The sequence below is a fragment of the Cherax quadricarinatus genome, chromosome 37 (genome assembly GCF_038502225.1).
Source record: "Cherax quadricarinatus isolate ZL_2023a chromosome 37, ASM3850222v1, whole genome shotgun sequence".
Lineage (NCBI taxonomy): Eukaryota > Metazoa > Arthropoda > Malacostraca > Decapoda > Parastacidae > Cherax > Cherax quadricarinatus.
The window spans coordinates 32,634,300-32,659,350 of record NC_091328.1 but is presented as its reverse complement, the minus strand read 5'-3'; the positions used below and the strand labels follow the sequence as shown (position 1 = coordinate 32,659,350).

Sequence of the window (25,051 nt, the reverse complement as noted above, 5' to 3'; positions counted from 1 at the left end):
GCTACTATCATTGCTGCTTCCACTGCTGCTATCACTGCTGCTTCCACTGCTATCACTGCTGCTTCAACTGTTACTATCACTGCTGCTTCCTCTGCTATTGTCACTGCTGCTTCCACTATCACTGCTGCTTCCACTGCTACTATCACTGCTGCTTCCTCTGCTATTGTCACTGCTGCTTCCACTATCACTGCTGCTTCCACTGCTACTATCACTGCTACTATCACTGCTGCTTCTACTGCTACTGTCACTGCTGCTTCCACTGCTACTATCACTGCTGCTTCCACTGCTACTGTTACTGCTGCTTTCACTGCTACTATCACTTCTGCTTCCACTGCTACTATCACTGCTGCTTCCACTATCACTGCTACTTCCACTGCTACAATCACTGCTACTTCCACTGCTACTATCACTGCTGCTTCAACTGCTACTATCACTGCTGCCTCCACTATCACTGCTGCTTCCACTGCTGCTATCACTGCTACTTCCACTGCTACTATCACTGCTGCTTCAACTGCTACTATCACTGCTGCTTCCACTATCACTGCTGCTTCCACTGCTACTTCCACTGCAATCACCGCTGCTTCCACTATCACTGCTGCTTCCACTGCTATCACTGGTGCTTCCACTGCTACTGTCACTGCTACTTCCACTATCACTGCTGCTTCCACTGCTATCACTACTGCTACCACTGCTATCACTGCTGCTCCACTACTACTGTCACTGCTGCTTCCACTGCTATCACTGCTACTTCCACTGCTACCATCGCTGCTGCTTCCACTGCTATCACTGCTGCTTCCACTGCTACTATCACTGCTGCTTCAACTGCTATCACTTCTGCTTCCACTATCACTGCTGCTTCCACTGCTACTGTCACTGCTGCTTCCGCTGCTGTCACTGCTGCTTCCACAGCTACTGTAACTGCTGCTTCCACTGCTACTATCACTGCTGCTCCCACTGCTACTATCACTGCTGCTTCCACTGCTATCACTGCTGCTTCCACTGCTACTATCACTGCTGCTTCCACTGCTATCGCTGCTGCTTCCACTGCTACTATCACTGCTGCTTCCGCTGCTACTCTCAATGCTGCTTCCACTGCTATCAATGCTGCTTCCACTGCTACTGTCACTGCTGCTTCCACTGCTACTATCACTGCTGTTTCCCCTGCTGTCACTGCTGCTTCCACTGTTACTATCACTGCTGCTTCAACTGCTGCTATCACTGCTGCTTCCACTATCACTGCTGCTTCCACTGCTACTATCACTGCTGCTTCCACTATCACTGCTACTTCCACTGCTACAATCACTGCTACTTCCACTGCTACTATCACTGCTGCTTCAACTGCTACTATCACTGCTGCCTCCACTATCACTGCTGCTTCCACTGCTGCTATCACTGCTACTTCCACTGATACTATCACTGCTGCTTCAACTGCTACTATCACTGCTGCTTCCACTATCACTGCTGCTTCCACTGCTACTTCCACTGCTATCACCGCTGCTTCCACTATCACTGCTGCTTCCACTGCTATCACTGGTGCTTCCACTGCTACTGTCACTGCTACTTCCACTATCACTGCTGCTTCCACTGCTATCACTACTGCTACCACTGCTATCACTGCTGCTCCACTACTACTGTCACTGCTGCTTCCACTGCTATCACTGCTGCTTCCACTGCTACCATCGCTGCTGCTTCCACTGCTATCACTGCTGCTTCCACTGCTACTATCACTGCTGCTTCCACTGCTATCACTTCTGCTTCCACTATCACTGCTGCTTCCACTGCTACTGTCACTGCTGCTTCCGCTGCTGTCACTGCTGCTTCCACAGCTACTGTAACTGCTGCTTCCACTGCTACTATCACTGCTGCTTCCACTGCTACTATCACTGCTGCTTCCACTGCTATCACTGCTGCTTCCACTGCTACTATCACTGCTGCTTCCACTGCTATCGCTGCTGCTTCCACTGCTACTATCACTGCTGCTTCCGCTGCTACTCTCAATGCTGCTTCCACTGCTATCAATGCTGCTTCCACTGCTACTGTCACTGCTGCTTCCACTGCTACTATCACTGCTGTTTCCCCTGCTATCACTGCTGCTTCCACTGTTACTATCACTGCTGCTTCCACTGCTGCTATCACTGCTGCTTCCACTATCACTGCTGCTTCCACTGCTATCACTACTGCTACCACTGCTACTATCACTTCTTCTTTCACTGCTATCAATGCTGCTTCCATTGCTACTATCACTGCTGCTTCCACTGCTATCACTGCTGTTTCCACTGCTACTATCACTGATTGTTTCCACTGCTACTATCACTGCTGCTTCCAATGTTACTATCACTGCTGTTATCAATGCTGCTTCCACTATCAGTGCTGCTTCAACTGCTACTATCAGTGCTGCTTCCACTGCTATCACTGTTGTTTCCACTGCTACTATCACTGATTGTTTCTACTGCTACTATCACTGCTGCTTCCACTGTTACTATTACTGCTGTTATCAATGCTGCTTCCACTATCAGTGCTGCTTCCACTGCTACTATCACTGCTGCTTCCACTGCTTTCACTGCTGCTTCAACTGTTACTATCACTGCTGCTTCCACTGCTGCTATCACTGCTGCTTCCACTGCTATCACTGCTACCACTGCTATCACTGCTGCTTCCACTGCTATTGTCACTGCTGCTTCCACTGCTACTATCACTGCTGCTTCCACTGCTACTATCACTGCTGCTTCCATTATCACTGCTGCTTCCACTGCTACTATCACTGCTACTTCCATTGCTACTATCACTGCTGCTTTCACTATCACTGCTGCTTCCACTGCTACTTCCACTGCTATCACCGCTGCTTCCACTGCTGCTGTCACTGCTGCTTCCACTGCTACTATCACTGCTGCTTCCACTATCACTGCTGCTTCCACTGCTACTTCCACTGCTATCACTGCTGCTTCCACTATCACTGCTGCTTCCACTATCACTGCTGCTTCCACTGCTGCTGTCACTGCTGCTTCCACTGCTACTATCACTGCTGCTTCCACTATCAATGCTGCTTCCACTACTATCACTGCTACTTCCACTGCTAATATCACTGCTGCTTCCACTGCTACTATCACTGCTGCTTTCACTATCACTGCTGCTTCCACTGCTACTTCCACTGCTATCACTGCTGCTTCCACTATCACTGCTGCTTCCACTATCACTGCTGCTTCCACTATCACTGCTGCTTCCACTGCTACTGTCACTGCTGCTTCCACTGCTATTGTCACTGCTGTTTCCACTGCTATCACTGCTGCTTCCACTATCACTGCTGCTTCCACTGCTACTTCCACTATCACTTCTTCTTCCACTATCACTGCTGCTTCCACAGCTGTCACTGCTGCTTCCACTATCACTGCTGCTTCCACTGCTACTATCACCGCTGCTTCCACTGCTACTGTCACTGCTGCTTCCACTGATATCACTGCTGCTTCCACTGCAACTATCACTGCTGCTTCCACTGTTACTATCACTGCTTCTATCACCGCTGCTTCCACTTCTACTATCACCGCTGCTTCCACTTCTACTATCACCGCTGCTTCCACTTCTACTATCACTGCTACTTCCACTGCTACTTCCACTGCTACTATCACCGCTACTATCACTGCTACTACCATCATCACTGCCACACTTACTACTTTTTCCCTCAGTCTCTGCCGTCATTATAATAGCTACCACCATCCCCACCAAAATCCCCACCACCACCATTCTTACAACCACCATCCTCAACACTACAGCCACCATCCTCAACGCTAAAACCACCAGCCTCAACACTACAACCACCAACCTCAACACTACAACCACCAACCTCAACACTACAATCTCCAACCTCAACACTACAACCACCAACCTCAACACTACAACCACATACCTCAACACTACAGCCACCATCCTCAACACTACATCCACCATCCTCAACATTACAACCACCTATCTCAACACTACAACCACCAACCTCAACACTACAACCACCATCCTCAACACTACAACCATCAACCTCAACACTACAACCACCAACCTCAACACTACAACAACCTTCCTCAGCACTACAACCACTATCCTCAACACTACAACCACCATCCTCCACACTACAACCACAACCTCAACACTACAGCCACCATCCTCAACATTACAACCACCAATCTCAACACTACAACCACCATCCTCAACACTACAACCATCAACCTCAACACTACAACCACAAACCTCAACACTACAACCACCATCCTCAGCACTACAACCACTATCCTCAACACTACAACCACCATCCTCCACACTACAACCACAACCTCAACACTACAGCCACCATCCTCAACACTACAACCACCATCCTCAACACTAAAACCACCAGCCTCAACACTACAACCATCAACCTCAACACTACAACCACCATCCTCAAAACTACAACCACCATCCTCAACACTACAACCACCATCCTCAACACTACAACCACCAACCTCAACACTACAACCACCATCCTCAACACTACAGCCACCATCCTCAACACTAAAACCACCATCATCAACACTACAACCATCAACCTCAACACTGCAACCACCAACCTCAACACTACAACCACCATCCTCAACATTACAACCACCAGCCTCAATACTACAACTACCAACCTCAACACTACAACCACCATCCTCAACACTACAACCATCAACCTCAACACTACAACCACCAACCTCAATACTACAACCACCATCCTCGACATTACAACCACCAGCCTCAACACTACAACTACCATCCTCAACACTGCAACCACCATCCTCAACACTAAAACCACCAGCCTCAACACTACAACCACCAACCTCAACACTACAGCCACCATCCTCAACACTAAAACCACCAGCCTCAACACTACAACCACCAACCTCAACACTACAACCACCATCCTCAACACTACCACAACCATCCTCAACACTAAAACCACCAGCCTCAACACTACAACCACCAACCTCAACTCTACAACCACCATCCTCAACACTACAACCACCATCCTCAACATTACAACCACCATCCTCAACACTACTACCACCAACCTCAACACTACAACCACCAACCTCAACACTACAACCACCAAACTCAACACTTCAACCACCATCCTCAACATTACAACCACCATCCTCAACACTACAACCACGTTCCTCAACACGACAACTATCAACCTCATCACTACAACCACCAACTTCAACACTACAACTACCAACCTCAACAGTACAACCACCATTCTCAACCCCACAACCACTATCCTCAACACTTCAACCACCATCTACTACTATCGGCACTCCTTCTCTAACGTCCCCTCCATCACACCTACAATTAGAACCAAAACATTTACCACAGCGTTTACATCACTACCATCACAACTACAACCTCCACAACCATACCTACTAGTATTACTACCACTATAACAACTACAAACGTATCCACCACCATCACTACAGATCCTACAAATGATATATGACACTTACATAAAAGGTACTCCTGCAGCCCCTGGGTCACTGGCAACAATCTATGCTGCAGCTGGTGCAAGTACCAGCTGCAGCGGCCATCTGTGGCTGGCTACAATCCTCACCACTTCTCCTCATCACACTAACTACATGTCTAATATTTCCATGTCTTTGTTGCTCTGTGGTAGCTTTCATATCTTAACGGAAGGAACAATGGTTAGAATCCTAAGCTGGAGGAATTGTTGTAGGTTACATCCTGGAGAAGTATTAAGCACTCCAACGGAAATTAGCGTGCGAGATAATTATCTCACATACATGTATATATATATATATATATATATATATATATATATATATATATATATATATATATATATATATATATATATAATTCCTTATTAAAATGTCAGAATGCTGTTCTTAGATTTGCTAGGAGCAGCAGTTATTTGGTTGATATGCGCCTCAGGAGATGTGCCTGGTGTTATACTCACAACAAGATCCTTTTCCTTGAGTGACGTTTGTAGTCTCTGCCCCCTAAACCGCACTATTTCTGAGGTCTTCTTTGCCCTTTCCCAGTCTTCATGACTTTGCACTTGATGTGGTTGAATTCCAAAAGCCAGTTGCTGGACCAGGCTTGAAGCCTCTCCAGATCCCTTTGTAGTTCTGCCTGGTCCTCGTCCGTTTGAATTCTTCTCATCAACTTTACATAATCTGCAAGCAGGGACACCTCTGAATCTATTCTTTACGTCACGTCGTTCACAAATACCAGGAACCGCACTGGTTCTAGGACTGACCCCTGTGGAACCCCTCTCGTCAAAGGCACCCACTATGACACCTCGCCACGTACCATGACTCACTGTTGTCTTACTGACAAATATTCCCTGATCCATTGCAGTGCCTTCCCTGTTATCCCTGCCTGGTCTTCCAGCTTTGGCACTAATTTCTTGTGTGGAACTGTGTCAAACGCCTTCTTACAGTCCAAGAAAATGCAATCTACCCATCCCTCTCTCTCTCTTGTCGTACTGTCACCCTCTCATAAAACTCCAGTAGGTTTGCGACACAGGATTTCCCATCCCTGAAACAGCGCTGGCTATCGTTGGTAAACTCATTCTTTTCTAGGTGCTCCACCACTCTTCCCCTGATAATCTTTCACACGACTTTGCATACTATCCATGTCAGTGACACTGGTCTGTAGTTTAATGCTTCATGTCTGTCTCTTTTTTTTAAGAATTTGATTCACATTTACTGTCTTCCATACCTCAGGTAGTTGCCCTGTTTTGACAGATGTGCTGACGATTGTTGTTAGTGGTACAGATAGCACCTCTGCTCCCTCTCTCAGGACCCATGGAGAGATGTTATCCGGCCCCATCACCTATGAGGTACCTAACTCAGTTAGAAGCGTCTTTACTTCTTCCTGGAGTCTCTTCTGTCCCCTCTGTGAATACTTCTTTAAATCTCACATATTTCATGGTCGTTTCTTGTGATCTCCCCTCCTCCTTTCCTCAGCCTGATTATCTGGTCCTTTACTGTTGTTCTCCTGATGTGGCAGTACAACAGCTTCAGGTCAGATTTGGCTTTCGCTGCTATGTCATTTTCGTATTGAACACCTGTGTGTATTCATTTCTGGCTCTACGACTGCTCTCCGTATTCGCTTTGGTCCTTTGCCTTCTATACTTCTTCCATTCTCTAACACACTTGGTTTTGACCTCTCTACACCTTTGGGCGAACCAAGGGCTCATCCTGGCTTTCTCGTTATTTCTGTTACCCTTGGATATAAACCTCTCCTCAGTTTTCTTGCATATCATTGTTACATATTCTATCATCTCGTTTACTGACTTCCCTGCCAGTTCTGTGTCCCATTGAACTCCGTGCAGGAAATTCCTGATGCCTGTGGAATTCCCTCTCTTGTAGTTTGGCTTCATTCGTTTTGCCCTTCCTGCTTCCCTCTCCACTTGTGACTCTAGTATATATTCGAAGCTCAGAACCATGTGGTCATTGGCCCTGAGGGGTCTTTCATATGTGATGTCCTAAATATCTGCCCTACTCAAGGTGAATACTAGGTCCAGCCTAGCTGGCTCATTCTCTCCTCTCTCTCTGTTAGTGCCATTTACGTGTTGGTACATGAGGTTTTCCAGCACCACCTCCATAATCTTAGCCCTCCACGTTTCTGGGCTCCATTGTGGCTCCAGGTTCTCCCAGTCGATTTCCTAGTGATTAAAGCCCTTCTTGCCACTTCAGCCAGTGTGTCAACCATCCTTTTGTTACTTTTATTATATTCTTGCCTTGGCGTCCTGCTGTTTTGTGGTGGGTTACACATCACTGCAATTACAACCTTTGGACCTCCAGACTGAAGTGATCCTGTTATGTAGTCTCTTGCTTCTCCTTTGTTTCCTCTCTCCAACTCATCAAAATCCAATCAGGTTTTTGATGAGAAGTGCCACTCCTCCACCCCCTCTGTTCCCTCTGTTCATCAGAATCTGATACCCTGATGGAAAGAAGGCATCTGTTATCATTCCTGTGAGCTTGGTTTCTGTGTGAGCTATGATGTTTGGTGATGCCTCTTTGACCCTTTCGTGCGACTCCTCCCACTTTTTCATTACTCCATGAAAGTTGGTGTACCATACCTTCAGTTTCCTCTCCAACACTGTGTTCCGGGGGGTCTGTAAGGGTGGGGGACCTGTCAGTGTGCCATGGTATTCTACAGCATAGTGTGGAGTGGGGGATGTAAGTGTGGATTCTGGTTTGTGTTGGGGTAGTATGTTTGGTTGTGGGCTTCTTGTGGTAGTTCTGTGTGTGCTTGTGCTTGTTGCCCTGCCCAGCTCTGGATGTCCTCTGCTGAATTTGCCCTTGTCCCTTTTTCTAGCCCCTTTCGTTTCTGTGTCCTCTCCCTCAGCTGCTGTCATTCTGTTCTTGTCCTGTCTCGGTCTACGAACACCCTCTTGTATGTTGACGATTCCTTCAGCCTTGGTTTCTCTTGCAGGATCCTGTTTTGCATCGATTCTGTCTTGAAAATCAGCTTCACCGGCCGAGTTCTCCTTCAAGTACCCACCTATTCTCTGAAAATTTACTATTTCAGTCATGTCTTCCTCTCCTATTACTTTGATGATGTTTTCAGTGTCCTGTTTTTCTTCCCACTGTCTTTCATTGTGTGTTCTCACCTCGCTCTCAAGCCCATGAATAAACACTGACCTCTCCCTCTCCTCCTCCCACTGCCTTTCCCTCTGTGTCTCTAGGTCCTGTTTGTACATGGCCTGTGACAAGCGGGGTTCCACGGGGGTCAGTCCTAGGACCTGTGCTATTTTTGGAATATGTGAATGACATAACGGAAGGGATAGACTCAGAAGTGTCCTTGTTTACAGATGTGAAGTTAATTAATGAGAAGTATCAAATCGGTCGAGGATCAGGCAGGACAATAAAGAGACCTGGACAGGCAACAAGCCTGGTCCAGCAACTGGCTCCTTGAATTTAACCCTGCCAAATGCAAAGTCATGAAGATCGGGGAAGGACAAAGAAGACCGCAGACACGGTATAGTCTAGGTGGACAAAGACTGCAAACCTCACTCAAGGAAAAAGACCTTGGGTTGAGTATAATACCGAGCATATCTCCTGAGGCGCATCAGATAACTGCTGCAGCGTACGGGCGTCTGGCAAACCTAAGGATAGCATTCCAATACCTCAGTAAGGAATCGTTCAAGACTCTGTACATCATTTACTTCAGGCCCATACTGGAGTATGCAGCACCAGTTTGGAACCCACACCTGGTCAGGCACGTCAAGAAATTAGAGAAAGTGCAAAGGTTTGCAACAAGACTAGTCCCAGAGCTAAGGGGATTTTTCTACAAAGAAAGATTAAGGGAAATTGGCCTGACAACACTGGAGGACAGGAGGGTCAGGGGAGACATTATAACGACATATAAAATACTACGCGGTATAGACAAGGCAGACAAAGACAGGATGTTCCATGGAGGGGACACAGAAACACGGGGTCACAATTGGAAGTTGAAGACTCAGATGAGTCAAAAGGATGTTAGGAAGTATTTCTTCAGTCATAGAGTAGTCAGGCCGTGGAATAACCTAGAAAGTGACGTAGTAGAGGTGGGAACCATACATAGTTTTAAGGCGAAGTTTGATAAAGCTCATGGAGCGGGTATAGAGAGGACCTAGTAGCAATCAGTGAAGAAGCGGGGCCAGGAGCTAAGACTCGACCCCTGCAACCACAAATAGGTGAGTACAAATAGGTGAGTACACAGCTTATTGCGAAGTTCGATGAATTTATTCCCAGGGAAAAGAATCCTTTACTCACTGCTTGCTTGTTTGACTTATTGTGCATAAATTCTGAGGATATTTCCTGCATCATAAAAAAAAAATTACTGGCGGTCTGTATGATTTGGAATTATTTGCATATGTATTATATAATGAATCTTCATAAGAGACATTGAATTGAAAGCCTCTTTATGTTACATTAGCTTCATATTGATATTGGTAACAGCTAATTCTAGTTTTATTAAAATCTTTGTAATCCAGAAACTACATCCCCAACTCTTTATAGGTCGAGCTGTGTTGTGTCTGGGCCAAGTAACTCCTTCGGCAGTACTCCAGCAACACCGAACTCCGAGCCTGCCCAGGAGAGTGTCAAACTCCTATCCCTCCCACCCGTTATCTTTTCCCTCCTCCTCTTCTTCATCCAACAGTCGAAGCATGGAGGAGAGAGAGAGCCCACACAACATGGAGGAGGGAGAGAGCCCACACAACATAGAGGAGGGAGAGGGCCCACACAACATAGAGGAGGGAGAGGGCCCACACGGAATGGAGGAGAGAGAGGGCACACACAACATTGAGGAGGGAGGGGGCCCACACAACATGGAAGAGGGAGAGGGCCCACACAGCATGGATCACGATGTCAGAGGTAATAACCACCTCATACTCTACGGTGTTGAGGTACCTGTATACAAGTTCAGAGGAGAGGACGCGGAACTCAAGTGTCGCTACGACCGAGGTACTGATCCACTGTACTCCGTCAAGTGGTACAAGGATGACCGAGAGTTCTACAGGTAGGTCATCCTAAGTCACCTCCAGAGTACCGTCGCTGACATACCAGAGTACCGTCGCTGACATACCAGAGTACCGTCGCTGACATACCACAGTACCGTCGCTGACATACCACAGTACCGTCGCTGACATACCACAGTACCGTCGCTGACATACCACAGTACCGTCGCTGACATACTACAGTACCGTCGCTGACATACCACAGTACCGTCGCTGACATACCACAGTACCGTCGCTGACATACCACAGTACCGTCGCTGTCATACCAGAGTACCGTCGCTGACATACCACAGTACCGTCGCTGACATACCACAGTACCGTCGCTGACATACCACAGTACCGTCGCTGACATACCAGAGTACCGTCGCTGACATACCACAGTACCGTCGCTGACATACCACAGTACCGTCGCTGACATACCACAGTACCGTCGCTGACATACCACAGTACCGTCGCTGACATACCACAGTACCGTCGCTGACATACCACAGTACCGTCGCTGACATACCACAGTACCGTCGCTGACATACCACAGTACCGTCGCTGACATACCACAGTACCGTCGCTGACATACCACAGTACCGTCGCTGACATACCACAGTACCGTCGCTGACATACCACAGTACCGTCGCTGACATACCACAGTACCGTCGCTGACATACCACAGTACCGTCGCTGACATACCAGAGTACCGTCGCTGACATACCACAGTACCGTCGCTGACATACCAGAGTACCGTCGCTGACATACCACAGTACCGTCGCTGACATACCACAGTACCGTCGCTGACATACTACAGTACCGTCGCTGACATACCACAGTACCGTCGCTGACATACCAGAGTACCGTCGCTGACATACCACAGTACCGTCGCTGACATACCACAGTACCGTCGCTGACATACCACAGTACCGTCGCTGACATAACACAGTACCCTCGCTGACATACCACAGTACCGTCACTGACATACCACAGTACCGTCGCTGACATACCACAGTACCGTCGTTGACATACCACAGTACCGTCGCTGACATACCACAGTACCCTCCCTGACATACCACAGTACCGTCGCTGACATACCACAGTACCGTCGCTGACATACCACAGTACCGTCGCTGACATTCCACAGTACCGTCGCTGACATACCACGGTACTGTCGCTGACATACCACAGTACCGTCGCTGACATACCACAGTACCGTCGCTGACATACCACAGTACCGTCGCTGACATACCACAGTACCGTCGCTGACATTCCACAGTACCGTCGCTGACATACCACGGTACCGTCGCTGACATACCACAGTACCCTCGCTGACATACCACAGTACCGTCGCTGACATACCACAGTACCGTCGCTGACATACCACAGTACCCTCGCTGACATACCACAGTACCGTCGCTGACATACCACAGTACCGTCGCTGACATACCACAGCACCCTCGCTGACATACCACAGTACCGTCGCTTACATACCACAGTACCGTCGCTGACATACCACAGTACCCTCGCTGACATACCACAGTACCGTCGCTGACATACCACAGTACCCTCGCTAACATACCACAGTACCCTCGCTGACATACCACAGTACCCTCGCTGACATACCACAGTACCGTCGCTGACATACCACAGTACCCTCGCTGACATACCACAGTACCGTCGCTGACATACCACAGTACCGTCGCTGACATAACACAGTACCCTCGCTGACATACCACAGTACCGTCACTGACATACCACAGTACCGTCGCTGACATACCACAGTACCGTCGTTGACATACCACAGTACCGTCGCTGACATACCACAGTACCCTCGCTGACATACCAGAGTACCGTCGCTGACATACCACAGTACCGTCGCTGACATACCACAGTACCGTCGCTGACATACCACAGTACCGTCGCTGACATAACACAGTACCCTCGCTGACATACCACAGTACCGTCACTGACATACCACAGTACCGTCGCTGACATACCACAGTACCGTCGTTGACATACCACAGTACCGTCGCTGACATACCACAGTACCCTCGCTGACATACCACAGTACCGTCGCTGACATACCACAGTACCGTCGCTGACATACCAAAGTACCGTCGCTGACATTCCACAGTACCGTCGCTGACATACCACGGTACTGTCGCTGACATACCACAGTACCGTCGCTGACATACCACAGTACCGTCGCTGACATACCACAGTACCGTCGCTGACATACCACAGTACCGTCGCTGACATTCCACAGTACCGTCGCTGACATACCACGGTACCGTCGCTGACATACCACAGTACCCTCGCTGACATACCACAGTACCCTCGCTGACATACCACAGTACCGTCGCTGACATACCACAGTACCGTCGCTGACATACCACAGCACCCTCGCTGACATACCACAGTACCGTCGCTTACATACCACAGTACCGTCGCTGACATACCACAGTACCCTCGCTGACATACCACAGTACCGTCGCTGACATACCACAGTACCCTCGCTAACATACCACAGTACCCTCGCTGACATACCACAGTACCCTCGCTGACATACCACAGTACCGTCGCTGACATACCACAGTACCCTCGCTGACATACCACAGTACCGTCGCTGACATACCACAGTACCCTCGCTGACATACCACAGTACCCTCGCTGACATAGCACAGTACCGTCGCTGGCATACCACAGTACCCTCGCTAACATACCAGAGTATCGTCGCTGACATACCACAGTACCGTCGCTGACATACCACAGTACCGTCGCTGACATACCACAGTACCGTCGCTGACATACCACAGTACCGTCGCTGACATACCACAGTACCGTCGCTGACATACCACAGTACCGTCGCTGACATACCACAGTACCGTCGCTGACATACCACATAACCGTCGCTGACATACCACAGTACCGTCGCTGACATACCACAGTACCGTCGCTGACATACCACAGTACCGTCGCTGACATACCACAGTACCCTCGCTGACATACCACAGTACCCTCGCTGACATACCACAGTACCCTCGCTGACATACCACAATACCCTCGCTGACATAGCACAGTACCGTCGCTGACATACCACAGTACCCTCGCTGACATACCACAGTACCGTCGCTGACATACCACAGTACCGTCGCTGACATACCACAGTACCCTCGCTGACATACCACAGTACCGTCGCTGACATACCACAGTACCGTCGCTGACATACCACAGTACCGTCGCTGACATACCACAGTACCGTCGCTGACATACCACAGTATCGTCGCTGACATACCACAGTACCCTCGCTGACATAGCACAGTACCGTCGCTGACATACCACAGTACCCTCGCTGACATACCACAGTACCGTCGCTGACATACCACAGTACCCTCGCTGACATACCACAGTACCGTCGCTGACATACCACAGTACCGTCGCTGACATACCACAGTACCTTCGCTGACATACCACAGTACCGTCGCTGACATACCACAGTACCGTCGCTGACATACCACAGTACCGTCGCTGACATACCACAGTACCGTCGCTGACATAAAACAGTACTGTCGCTGACATACAACAGTACCGTCGCTGACATACCACAGTACCGTCGCTGACATACCACAGTACCGTCGCTGACATACCACAGTACCGTCGCTGACATACCACAGTACTGTCGCTGACATACCACAGTACCGTCGCTGACATACCACAGTACCGTCGCTGACATACCACAGTACCGTCGCTGACATACCACAGTACCGTCGTTGACATACCACAGTACCGTCGCTGACATACCACAGTACCGTCGCTGACATACCAGAGTACCGTCGCTGACATACCACAGTACCGTCGCTGACATACCACAGTACCGTCGCTGACATACCACAGTACCGTCGCTGACATACCACAGTACCGTCGCTGACATACTACAGTACCGTCGCTGACATACCACAGTACCGTCGCTGACATACCAGAGTACCGTCGCTGACATACCACAGTACCGTCGCTGACATACCACAGTACCGTCGCTGACATACCACAGTACCGTCGCTGACATATCACAGTACCCTCGCTGACATACCACAGTACCGTCACTGACATACCACAGTACCGTCGCTGACATACCACAGTACCGTCGCTGACATACCACAGTACCGTCGCTGACATACCACAGTACCCTCGCTGACATACCACAGTACCGTCGCTGACATACCACAGTACCGTCGCTGACATACCACAGTACCGTCGCTGACATTCCACAGTACCGTCGCTGACATACCACGGTACTGTCGCTGACATACCACAGTACCGTCGCTGACATACCACAGTACCGTCGCTGACATACCACAGTACCGTCGCTGACATACCACAGTACCGTCGCTGACATTCCACAGTACCGTCGCTGACATACCACGGTACCGTCCCTGACATACCACAGTACCCTCGCTGACATACCACAGTACCGTCGCTGACATACCACAGTACCGTCGCTGACATACCACAGTACCCTCGCTGACATACCACAGTACCGTCGCTGACATACCACAGTACCGTCGCTGACATACCACAGCACTCTCGCTGACATACCACAGTACCGTCGCTTACATACCACAGTACCGTCGCTGACATACCACAGTACCCTCGCTGACATACCACAGTACCGTCGCTGACATACCACAGTACCCTCGCTAACATACCACAGTACCCTCGCTGACATACCACAGTACCCTCCCTGACATACCACAGTACCGTCGCTGACATACCACAGTACCCTCGCTGACATAGCACAGTACCGTCGCTGGCATACCACAGTACCCTCGCTAACATACCAGAGCATCGTCGCTGACATACCACAGTACCGTCGCTGACATACCACAGTACCGTCGCTGACATACCACAGTACCGTCGCTGACATACCACAGTACCGTCGCTGACATACCACAGTACCGTCGCTGACATACCACAGTACCGTCGCTGACATTCCACAGTACCGTCGCTGACATACCACGGTACCGTCGCTGACATACCACAGTACCCTCGCTGACATACCACAGTACCCTCGCTGACATACCACAGTACCGTCGCTGACATACCACAGTACCGTCGCTGACATACCACAGCACCCTCGCTGACATACCACAGTACCGTCGCTTACATACCACAGTACCGTCGCTGACATACCACAGTACCCTCGCTGACATACCACAGTACCGTCGCTGACATACCACAGTACCCTCGCTAACATACCACAGTACCCTCGCTGACATACCACAGTACCCTCGCTGACATACCACAGTACCGTCGCTGACATACCACAGTACCCTCGCTGACATACCACAGTACCGTCGCTGACATACCACAGTACCCTCGCTGACATACCACAGTACCCTCGCTGACATAGCACAGTACCGTCGCTGGCATACCACAGTACCCTCGCTAACATACCAGAGTATCGTCGCTGACATACCACAGTACCGTCGCTGACATACCACAGTACCGTCGCTGACATACCACAGTACCGTCGCTGACATACCACAGTACCGTCGCTGACATACCACAGTACCGTCGCTGACATACCACAGTACCGTCGCTGACATACCACAGTACCGTCGCTGACATACCACATAACCGTCGCTGACATACCACAGTACCGTCGCTGACATACCACAGTACCGTCGCTGACATACCACAGTACCGTCGCTGACATACCACAGTACCCTCGCTGACATACCACAGTACCCTCGCTGACATACCACAGTACCCTCGCTGACATACCACAATACCCTCGCTGACATAGCACAGTACCGTCGCTGACATACCACAGTACCCTCGCTGACATACCACAGTACCGTCGCTGACATACCACAGTACCGTCGCTGACATACCACAGTACCCTCGCTGACATACCACAGTACCGTCGCTGACATACCACAGTACCGTCGCTGACATACCACAGTACCGTCGCTGACATACCACAGTACCGTCGCTGACATACCACAGTACCGTCGCTGACATACCACAGTACCCTCGCTGACATAGCACAGTACCGTCGCTGACATACCACAGTACCCTCGCTGACATACCACAGTACCGTCGCTGACATACCACAGTACCCTCGCTGACATACCACAGTACCGTCGCTGACATACCACAGTACCGTCGCTGACATACCACAGTACCTTCGCTGACATACCACAGTACCGTCGCTGACATACCACAGTACCGTCGCTGACATACCACAGTACCGTCGCTGACATACCACAGTACCGTCGCTGACATAAAACAGTACCGTCGCTGACATACAACAGTACCGTCGCTGACATACCACAGTACCGTCGCTGACATACCACAGTACCGTCGCTGACATACCACAGTACCGTCGCTGACATACCACAGTACCGTCGCTGACATACCACAGAACCGTCGCTGACATACCACAGTACCGTCGCTGACATACCACAGTACCGTCGCTGACATACCACAGTACCGTCGCTGACATACCACAGTACCGTCGCTGACATACCACAGTACCGTCGCTGACATACCACAGTACCGTCGCTGACATACCACAGTACCGTCGCTGACATACCACAGTACCGTCGCTGACATACCACAGTACCGTCGCTGACATTCCACAGTACCGTCGCTGACATACCACAGTACCGTCGCTGACATACCACAGTACCGTCGCTGACATACCACAGTACCGTCGCTGACATACCACAGTACCGTCGCTGACATACCACAGTACCGTCGCTGACATACCACAGTACCGTGGCTGACATACCACAGTACCCTCGCTGACATAAAAGAGTACCGTCGCTGACATACCACAGTACCGTCGCTGACATACCACAGTACCGTCGCTGACATACCACAGTACCGTCGCTGACATACCACAGTACCGTCGCTGACATACCACAGTACCGTCGCTGACATACCACAGTACCGTCGCTGACATACCACAGTACCGTCGCTGACATACCACAGTACCGTCGCTGACATACCACAGTACCGTCGCTGACATACCACAGTACCGTCGCTGACATACCACAGTACCGTCGCTGACATACCACAGTACCCTCGCTGACATACCACAGTACCGTCGCTGACATACCACAGTACCGTCGCTGACATACCACAGTACCGTCGCTGACATACCACAGTACCGTCGCTGACATACCACAGTACCGTCGCTGACATACCACAGTACCGTCGCTGACATACCACAGTACCGTCGCTGACATACCACAGTACCGTCGCTGACATACCACAGTACCCTCGCTGACATACCACAGTACCGTCGCTGACATACCACAGTACCGTCGCTTACATACCACAGGACCGTCGCTGACATACCACAGTACCCTCGCTGACATACCACAGTACCGTCGCTGACATACCACACCCTCGCTACCACAGTACCCTCGCTAACATACCACAGTACCCGTCGCTGACATACCACAGTACCCTCGCTGACATACCACAGTACCGTCGCTGACATACCACAGTACCGTCGCTTACATACCACAGTACCGTCGCTGACATACCACAGTACCGTCGCTGACATACCACATACCATACCACAGTACCGTCGCTGACATACCACAGTACCGTCGCTGACATACCACAGTACCGTCGCTGACATACCACAGTACCGTCGCTGACATACCACAGTACCCTCGCTGACATACCACAGTACCGTCGCTGACATACCACAGTACCGTCGCTGACATACCACAGTACCCTCGCTGACATACCACAGTACCGTCGCTGACATACCACAGTACCGTCGCTGACATACCACAGTACCCTCGCTGACATACCACAGTACCGTCGCTGACATACCACAGTACCCTCGCTGACATACCACAGTACCCTCGCTGACATACCACAGTACCCTCGCTGACATACCACAGTACCGTCGCTGACATACCACAGTACCCTCGCTGACATACCACAGTACCGTCGCTGACATACCACAGTACCCTCGCTGACATACCACAGTACCGTCGCTGACATACCACAGTACCGTCGCTGACATACCACAGTACCGTCGCTGACATACCACAGTACCGTCGCTGACATACCACAGTACCGTCGCTGACATACCACAGTACCGTCGCTGACATCCCACTGTACTGTCGCTGACATACCTCAGTACCGTCGCTGACATACCACAGTACCGTCGCTGACATACCACAGTACCGTCGCTGACATACCACAGTACCGTCGCTGACATACCACAGTACCCTCGCTGACATACCACAGTACCGTCGCTGACATACCACAGTACCGTCGCTGACATACCACAGTACCGTCGCTGACATACCACAGTACCGTCGCTGACATACCACAGTACCCTCGCTGACATACCACAGTACCCTCGCTGACATACCACAGTACCGTCGCTGACATACCACAGTACCGTCGCTGACATACCACAGTACCCTCGCTGACATACCACAGTACCGTCGCTGACATACCACAGTACCGTCGCTGACATACCACAGTACCGTCGCTGACATACCACAGTACCGTCGCTGACATACCACAGTACCGTCGCTGACATACCACAGTACCGTCGCTGACATACCACAGTACCGTCGCTGACATACCACAGTACCGTCGCTGACATACCACAGTACCCTCGCTGACATACCACAGTACCGTCGCTGACATACCACAGTACCCTCGCTGACATACCACAGTACCGTCGCTGACATACCACAGTACCCTCGCTGACATACCACAGTACCGTCGCTGACATACCACAGTACCGTCGCTGACATACCACAGTACCGTCGCTGACATACCACAGTACCGTCGCTGACATACCACAGTACCGTCGCTGACATACCACAGTACCGTCGCTGACATACCACAGTACCGTCGCTGACATACCACAGTACCGTCGCTGACATACCACAGTACCGTCGCTGACATACCACAGTACCGTCGCTGACATACCACAGTACCGTCGCTGACATACCACAGTACCGTCGCTGACATACCACAGTACCGTCGCTGACATACCACAGTACCGTCGCTGACATACCACAGTACCGTCGCTGACATACCACAGTACCGTCGCTGACATACCACAGTACCGTCGCTGACATACCACAGTACCGTCGCTGACATACCACAGTACCGTCGCTGACATACCACAGTACCGTCGCTGACATACCACAGTACCGTCGCTGACATACCACAGTACCGTCGCTGACATACCACAGTACCGTCGCTGACATACCACAGTACCGTCGCTGACATACCACAGTACCGTCGCTGACATACCACAGTACCGTCGCTGACATACCACAGTACCGTCGCTGACATACCACAGTACCGTCGCTGACATACCACAGTACCGTCGCTGACATACCACAGTACCCTCGCTGACATACCACAGTACCGTCGCTGACATACCACAGTACCGTCGCTGACATACCACAGTACCGTCGCTGACATACCACAGTACCGTCGCTGACATACCACAGTACCGTCGCTGACATACCACAGTACCGTCGCTGACATACCACAGTACCGTCGCTGACATACCACAGTACCGTCGCTCACATACCACAGTACCGTCGCTGACATACCACAGTACCGTCGCTGACATACCACAGTACCGTCGCTGACATACCACAGTACCGTCGATGACATACCACAGTACCGTCGCTGACATACCACAGTACCGTCGCTGACATACCACAGTACCGTCGCTGACATACCACAGTACCGTCGCTGACATACGACAGTACCGTCGCTGACATACCACAGTACCGTCGTTGACATACCACAGTACCGTCGCTGACATACCACAGTACCGTCGCTGACATACCACAGTACCGTCGCTGACATACCACACCCTCGCTGACATACCACAGTACCGTCCTGACATACCACAGTACCGTCGCTGACATACAGTACAGTACCCGTCGCTGACATACCACAGTACCCGTCGCTGACATACCACAGTACCGTCGCTGACATACCACAGTACCGTCGCTGACATACCACAGTACCGTCGCTGACATACCACAGTACCGTCGCTGACATACCACAGTACCGTCGCTGACATACCACAGTACCGTCGCTGACATACCACAGTACCGTGGCTGACATACCACAGTACCGTCGCTGACATACCACAGTACCGTCGCTGACATACCACAGTACCCTCGCTGACACACCACAGTACCGTCGCTGACATACCACAGTACCGTCGCTGACATACCACAGTACCGTCGCTGACATACCACAGTACCGTCGCTGACATACCACAGTACCCTCGCTGACATACCACAGTACCGTCGCTGACATACCACAGTACCGTCGCTGACATACAACAGTACCGTCGCTGACATACCACAGTACCCTCGCTGACATACCACAGTACCGTCGCTGACATACCACAGTACCCTCGCTGACATACCACAGTACCGTCGCTGACATACCACAGTACCGTCGCTGACATACCACAGCACCGTCGCTGACATACCACAGTACCCTCGCTGACATACCACGGTACCGTCGCTGACATACCACAGTACCGTCGCTGACATACGACGGTACCGTCGCTGACATACCACAGTACCCTCGCTGACATACCACAGTACCGTCGCTGACAAACCACAGTACCGTCGCTGACATACCACAGTACCGTCGCTGACATACCACAGTACCGTCGCTGACATACCACAGTACCCTCGCTGACATACCACAGTACCCTCGCTGACATACCACAGTACCGTCGCTGACATACCACAGTACCCTCGCTGACATACCACAGTACCGTCGCTGGCAAACCACAGTACCGTCGCTGACATACCACAGTACCGTCGCTGACATACCACAGTACCGTCGCTGACATACCACAGTACCGTCGCTGACATACCACAGTACCGTCGCTGACATACCACAGTACCGTCGCTGACATACCACAGTACCGTCGCTGACATACCACGGTACCGTCGCTGACATACCACAGTACCCTCGCTGACATACCACAGTACCGTCGCTGACAAACCACAGTACCGTCGCTGACATACCACAGTACCCTCGCTGACATACCACAGTACCGTCGCTGACATACCACAGTACCGTCGCTGACATACCACAGTACCGTCGCTGACATACCACAGTACCGTCGCTGACATACCACAGTACCGTCGCTGACATACCACAGTACCGTCGCTGACATACCACAGTACCGTCGCTGACATACCACAGTACCGTCGCTGACATACCACAGTACCGTCGCTGACATACCACAGTACCGTCGCTGACATACCACAGTACCCTCGCTGACATACCACAGTACCGTCGCTGACATACCACAGTACCGTCGCTGACATACCACAGTACCGTCGCTGACATACCACAGTACCGTCGCTGACATACCACAGTACCCTCGCTGACATACCACAGTACCGTCGCTGACATACCACAGTACCGTCGCTGACATACCACAGTACCGTCGCTGACATACCACAGTACCGTCGCTGACATACCACAGTACCGTCGCTGACATACCACAGTACCGTCGCTGACATACCACAGTACCGACGCTGACATACCACAGTACCGTCGCTGACATACCACAGTACCGTCGCTGACATACCACAGTACCGTCGCTGACATACCACAGTACCGTCGCTGACATACCACAGTACCCTCGCTGACATACCACAGTACCGTCGCTGACATACCACAGTACCGTCGCTGACATACCACAGTACCGTCGCTGACATACCACAGTACCGTCGCTGACATACCACAGTACCGTCGCTGACATACAGTACCCTCGCTGACATACTGACATACCACAGTACCCTCGCTGACATACCACAGTACCCTCGCTGACCACAGTACCGTCGCTGACATACCACAGTACCGTCGCTGACATACCACAGTACCGTCGCTGACATACCACAGTACCGTCGCTGACATACCACAGTCGTCGCTGACATACCACAGTACCGTCGCTGACATACCACAGTACCGTCGCTGACATACCACAGTACCGTCGCTGACATACCACAGTACCGTCGCTGACATACCACAGTACCGTCGCTGACATACCACAGTACCGTCGCTGACATACCACAGTACCGTCGCTGACATACCACAGTACCGTCGCTGACATACCACAGTACCGTCGCTGACATACCACAGTACCGTCGCTGACATACCACAGTACCGTCGCTGACATACCACAGTACCTCGCTGACATACCACAGTACCGTCGCTGACATACCACAGTACCGTCGCTGACATACCACAGTACCGTCGCTGACATACCACAGTACCGTCGCTGACATACCACAGTACCCTCGCTGACATACCACAGTACCGTCGCTGACATACCACAGTACCGTCGCTGACATACCACAGTACCGTCGCTGACATACCAAAGTACCGTCGCTGACATACCACTGTACCGTCGCTGACATACCACAGTACCGTCGCTGACATACCACAGTACCGTCGCTGACATACCACAGTACCGTCGCTGACATACCACAGTACCGTCGCTGACATACCACAGTACCGTCGCTGACATACCACAGTACCCTCGCTGACATACCACAGTACCCTCGCTGACATACCACAATACCCTCGCTGACATACCACAGTACCGTCGCTGACATACCACAGTACCCTCGCTGACATACCACGGTACCGTCGCTGACATACCACAGTACCGTCGCTGACATACCACAGTACCGTCGCTGACATACCACAGTACCCTCGCTGACATACCACAGTACCGTCGCTGACATACCACAGTACCGTCGCTGACATACCACAGTACCGTCGCTGACAGTGCCCTCGCTGACCACCGTACCGTCGCTGACATACCACAGTACCGTCGCTGACATACCACAGTACCGTCGCTGACATACCACAGTACCCTCGCTGACATACCACAGTACCGTCGCTGACATACCACAGTACCGTCGCTGACATACCACAGTACCGTCGCTGACATACCACAGTACCGTCGCTGACATACCACAGTACCGTCGCTGACATACCACAGTACCGTCGCTGACATACCACAGTACCGTCGCTGACATACCACAGTACCGTCGCTGACATACCACAGTACCGTCGCTGACATACCACAGTACCGTCGCTGACATACCACAGTACCGTCGCTGACATACCACAGTACCGTCGCTGACATACCACAGTACCGTCGCTGACATACCACAGTACCGTCGCTGACATACCACAGTACCGTCGCTGACATACCACAGTACCGTCGCTGACATACCACAGTACCGTCGCTGACATACCACAGTACCGTCGCTGACATACCACAGTACCGTCGCTGACATACCACAGTACCGTCGCTGACATACCACAGTACCGTCGCTGACATACCACAGTACCGTCGCTGACATACCACAGTACCGTCGCTGACATACCACAGTACCGTCCCTGACATACCACAGTACCCTCGCTGACATACGACAGTACCCTCGCTGACATACCACAGTACCCTCGCTGACATACCACAGTACCGTCGCTGACATACCACAGTACCGTCGCTGACATACCACAGTACCGTCGCTGACATACCACAGTACCGTCTCGCTGACATACCACAGTACCGTCGCTGACATACCACAGTACCGTCGCTGACATACCACAGTACCGTCGCTGACATACCACAGTACCGTCGCTGACATACCACAGTACCGTCGCTGACATACCACACCCTCGCTGACATACCCAGTACCCTCGCTGACATACCACAATACCCTCGCTGACATACCACAGTACCGTCGCTGACATACCACAGTACCCTCGCTGACATACCACAGTACCGTCGCTGACATACCACAGTACCGTCGCTGACATACCACAGTACCCTCGCTGACATACCACAGTACCGTCGCTGACATACCACAGTACCGTCGCTGACATACCACAGTACCGTCGCTGACATACCACAGTACCGTCGCTGACATACCACAGTACCGTCGCTGACATACCACAGTACCCTCGCTGACATACCACAGTACCGTCGCTGACATACCACAGTACCCTCGCTGACATACCACAGTACCGTCGCTGACATACCACAGTACCCTCGCTGACATACCACAGTACCGTCGCTGACATACCACAGTACCGTCGCTGACATACCACAGTACCGTCGCTGACATACCACAGTACCGTCGCTGACATACCACAGTACCGTCGCTGACATACCACAGTACCGTCGCTGACATACCACAGTACCGTCGCTGACATACCACAGTACCGTCGCTGACATACCACAGTACCGTCGCTGACATACCACAGTACCGTCGCTGACATACCACAGTACCGTCGCTGACATACCACAGTACCCTCGCTGACATACCACAGTACCGTCGCTGACATACCACAGTACCGTCGCTGACATACCACAGTACCGTCGCTGACATACCACAGTACCGTCGCTGACATACCACAGTACCGTCGCTGACATACCACAGTACCGTCGCTGACATACCACAG

The 25,051-nt window shown here is 51.2% G+C and overlaps 1 protein-coding gene across 1 annotated transcript in view; it reads left to right on the top strand.

The window, feature by feature from the left end:
• Positions 1–25,051, top strand: part of LOC128704237 (uncharacterized) — a 586,655-nt gene that overhangs the window by 212,865 nt on the left and 348,739 nt on the right. Inside the window, exon 3 of the mRNA XM_070091942.1 lies at positions 10,035–10,536. Within this exon, the coding sequence (XP_069948043.1) occupies positions 10,035–10,536 (502 nt within the window). The remainder of the gene's footprint in view (positions 1–10,034; positions 10,537–25,051) is intronic.